Consider the following 4,033-nt stretch of genomic DNA (forward strand, 5'->3'; position numbering starts at 1 on the left):
AACTGCTCCTTCTGCTAGAGCTGGGCCAGGCGCCATGGCAGCAGCAATGGCCGCCTCAGAAGACCCCAAGGACCAGAGAGCCAGCCCCAACGTCACAGGCCTTGAGACAGACCTGGAGACCAGCTCGAGTAAGAGGGGGTGGCGGGTGCCTCAGCTCTGCAGAAAGACCAGCTGGGGGAGGCTAGGGAGGTGGGGATCAGAAGGCAGATACCCTTCCTTGGGGCTGCCGGGATTCTCAAGCTATGGGTGGGCTTCATCTATTTCCTGTGTTAACCAACCTACCAGAACATAAGCTTCCTGCATTGAGCCTGCATTGTGGTGAAGAGCATGTGGTTAAGAGAATGGATTTGATTATTATTTGGGTAACTGGAAAAGTTACTTTTTTAAGAGCACAGGCTTTGGATTCAGACCGATCTGCTCTGGCATTTACTTCACTGATAAATCGATTGATTGGTTCATGGCTTCTTCTCCCTGTGCTGGGCCTTGAGCTGGGTGGGGAGGACAGAGCGGGGATCCCCAAGGCAGATGGGAGCAGGCACTGATGGCATTCTCTGAGCCTGTGGACAAGATTATGTGGGGAGGTGGCAAGCATCACAGCGCTCCCTAAGGACCACCACCATCTGCACGAGCTGAGCCTCAGTTTCCTCACCTGTAAGAGGTTGGCCAGGGGCCAGCCCGGTGGCATAGTGGTTAAGTTTGAGTGCTCCGCTTCGGCGGCATGGGGTTCACAGGTTCGGATCCCAGGCGCGCACCGACGCACCACTTGTCAGGCCATGCTGTGGCGGCGTCCCATATAAAGTGGAGGAAGATGGGCACGGATGTTAGCCCAGGGCCAGTCTTCCTCAGCAAAAAGAGGAAGATTGGCAACGGATGTTAGCTCAGGGCTAATCTTCCTCACCAAAAAAAAAAAAAAAAGGTTGGCCAGGCCTTCCTCTTGTTTGAAGACCTCACTACTCACAGTGTGGTCCATGAGCCAGCAGCACTGGCATCCCCTGCAAGCTTGTTAGAAATGTAGACCCTCGGGCACCACTCCAGACCCACCGTACCAGAACCTGCGTGTTAACAAGATGCCCGGGTGGTTCACGTGCACAGCAAAGTTGAGAAGCTCTGAGGCAGTGGCTGTGCCCCCTGGCCCCCCAGACTGGGGGGAATGGGGAAGCCAGGATTGAAACTCAGGTCTCTCTGATGCTGAAATCCATGCTCTTAGATGCCACTGTCTTCCCATCTTTGTGTGTCATCCAACCCACCGTTAAAGACTTGTTGAGTGAATGAACAAGTGAATTAATGAATCCACATCCTTTGCTGGGCTAACACACACCTTTGGTCTTTTCCTTCCTTCCAGGTGGGAAGCCGGCCCGCCATCAGAAGGCCATCCCCTCTGCTCATCTAACTTTCGTTATTGATTGTGCTCGTGGGAAACAGCTCTCCCTGGCAGCACCCTCGGCGCCACCCCGAGCCCCCAGTGCCAACCTAGGCCCTGTCACCTCTCCGATGAAGACCTACATCCTGTTCTGTGGGGAAATCCAGCCCCATCTAACTCAGGAGGCCCCCCTGGGTGGCAGATGCCTTGCCCAGGCCAGGGGTACCTTGCCACCCTGTGGAGGGACTGGGGCCCCAGCTTCCTCTCCAGTCAGCCCACTCTGCCCCCAGGAGGCTCCTGAAGCCAAGGGGAGCCCCTTGAAGACTGTGCCCGCAAGGTCTTCAGCTTGGGGAACAGTCATAGGCTCGCTCAAAGCCCTCTCCTCCTGTGTCTGTGGACAGGCAGATTAACTGGAAGGGCCTGGCCATGGAAGGGAGGGGTTGGCATGCCAGGCTCAGTGCCCGGGGGCTGCAATTCCCAGAGCCCACTACCTCTTCCCCAGCCAAGGAAGGAGCATTAGATCCACTAAAGGACATCTGAAACAGCCACTGAGTACACACTCAAGGGTATCCTACTTCCTCCTTCCTCCCTATCTTTGCTAGCCTTTCAGCAGAAGCAGGATAAGACACCTCCACATGGAAAGAGACTAATTCATTCATACAGCAAATTCTAACGGAGCACCTTCTACATGCCAGGCTCTGCAAAGTGCTAGAGAAGATACCACAGCTTGCTTGGTGCTCATATTCTTGGGGCGGGGGTGGGGCACAGGGAGAGGAGACAGGTTAACCAAATAAAGATAATTTTGAACAGTGAAATGAGTGCTGTGTAGGAACGGAAACAGGGTGCTGGGATGGAAAGTGATTGGGGCAGAGAGCTGTTCTGATGTGGTGGTAGGAAAAGGCCTCTCTGAGTGGGCAACAAAGTGTGATGTAAAAGATGAGAAGGAGCCAGCACTGTGAAAATCCACCTCCCCAGGGCCACCTGGCGGGCATTCTATCCCAGTGCAGACCAGGGCGGGGTCAGGACGCCCCAGCATGACAGGCAGGGGCAGCATGTTGGCTGCTGTCGTCTTGGCTCGGATGCAAGTGTGTAGGTCACCAGGAGGGCATGGACACCAGAGGGGAAATTAAAGGGCCCAGGCAGGACCTGGCAATCTAAGAAGGGATATAAAGACAACTGGCTTCTCAAGAGAGGGTAGAAGTGCTCAGTAAGGGAATGGAGTATCATGTTTGAACAAATGAAAACAAAGAGATATTATTTATTGAGTATCTACTGCATACCAGGCTCATGCTGCCCCCTAGGGATACAGACAAAAAAGGGGGGCTTGGTCCCTGCGCCACAGGGCAGTCATGTTCTCCCACAGGAAGTGGGGTCACTGATGTGTGTGTAAGTCTAAGAGACGCACAGAGCTGTGTGAAATGCTAAATCAACCCATCCGAGGAAGTGTGTCTCAAGGCTCTCAGATTAAAACTGATGATTATTCATTTACTTATTCAATGACTATTTTACTAGGTTTCTACGAACACTAGTGGCTAACATGTATTGGCCATTTGCTCTGTGCCAGGGAAACGACATCCTCGCAGTGCCACTATGGGGAAGCACTGTTTTTGTACGCATTTCACAGATTAGGGAACCGACGCACAGAAAGGTTGAGGAACACACTCAAGGTCTGACAGACTGGTACAGTTGGGATTAGATCCCAGGCAAACCTGGTGCTCAAGTTCTTGCTCCTAACCATAGAGCAGATGGCCTGAATCCTGGCAGGGTCTCTTCTAGGCAGAGGGGATCTGAAGCCGGGTACCTGAGAGTTACTGTAAATATTCAATAAGAACATGATTACCCTTCGACCTTGTTCCCAACACAGACACAGATGAAAAAAAGTTAATTGTGTTAATTTGCTGTTTTCTTGTTTAACCTGAGGGGTGACTCAAGAGTCACAAAGAGGGGCCCGCCCGGTGGTGCAAGTGATTAAGTGCACGCGATCTGCCGCAGCGGCCCGGGGTTCGCCGGTTCAGATCCTGGGCGCGCACCGATGCACCGCTTGGCAAGCCATGCTGTGGCGGCGTCCCATATAAAGTGGGGGAAGATGGGTACGGATGTTAGCCCAGGGCCTGTCTTCCTCAGCAAAAAAAGAGGAGGATTGGCAGATGTTAGCTCAGGGCTGATCTTCCTCACAAAAAAAAAAAAAAAAGAGAGTCACAAGGATTTATGAGTTTGTTTTGCGGAAGAAAAAGAATGCCCTTAAGGAAGTTATGACCACCAGATAACCAGCCCCCAGCTGCTGCTGATGCCCAGAAGTCTGGTTGCCCAAGGGCTTATCTGGAATGAAAGGAACATGGACTTCTCCTTTGTTTCTCCAAAACTCCTCCTCCCAAGCCCCTTAGCTCTATAAAGACCCCCTGCTTTCTTCTTTTGTGAAGGTGGATTTGAGAGAACCTATCCTCCTGCCTTCTCCTTTTGGCAAGTTCAAATAAACCCTTCTCCATCTCCAAGCGCTGATGTCTCAGTGCTTATTGTGCATCAGGCACATGAATTTGAGATTAAGAGGTTCAGTATCAGATCCAGAGAGAACAGTCATAACCGTGTCCTCAAGGAGCTCACAGCATGGTGGAGGAGGCAAGAAAGGAGGTGACTATTGCTGTAGCTTCTGATAAGCGCAACAGTGAGCACACA

At 52.2% G+C, this 4,033-nt stretch overlaps 1 protein-coding gene across 1 annotated transcript; it reads left to right on the forward strand.

Moving 5' to 3' along the window:
- On the forward strand, window positions 1–2,101 carry SRARP (steroid receptor associated and regulated protein). The gene is made up of 2 exons (XM_058552980.1): window positions 1–128; window positions 1,343–2,101. The coding sequence occupies exons 1-2, from the start codon at window positions 35–37 to the stop codon at window positions 1,768–1,770; spliced, it is 522 nt and encodes a 173-aa protein (XP_058408963.1). The 5' UTR covers window positions 1–34; the 3' UTR covers window positions 1,771–2,101.
- Window positions 2,102–4,033: the final 1,932 nt, after the last annotated feature.

The sequence above is a fragment of the Diceros bicornis genome, chromosome 13 (assembly GCF_020826845.1).
Source record: "Diceros bicornis minor isolate mBicDic1 chromosome 13, mDicBic1.mat.cur, whole genome shotgun sequence".
In the NCBI taxonomy this organism is placed as follows: Eukaryota; Metazoa; Chordata; class Mammalia; order Perissodactyla; family Rhinocerotidae; genus Diceros; species Diceros bicornis.

What these genes read in the sequence shown, in the direction of transcription:
- SRARP (XM_058552980.1), top strand. Translation starts at nt 35, where the DNA reads ATGGCAGCAGCAATGGCCGCCTCAGAAGACCCCAAGGACCAGAGAGCC. An exon ending in AGACCTGGAGACCAGCTCGA is followed by an intron (nt 129 to 1,342) that starts GTAAGAGGGGGT and finishes CCTTCCTTCCAG; the next exon opens with GTGGGAAGCCGGCCCGCCAT.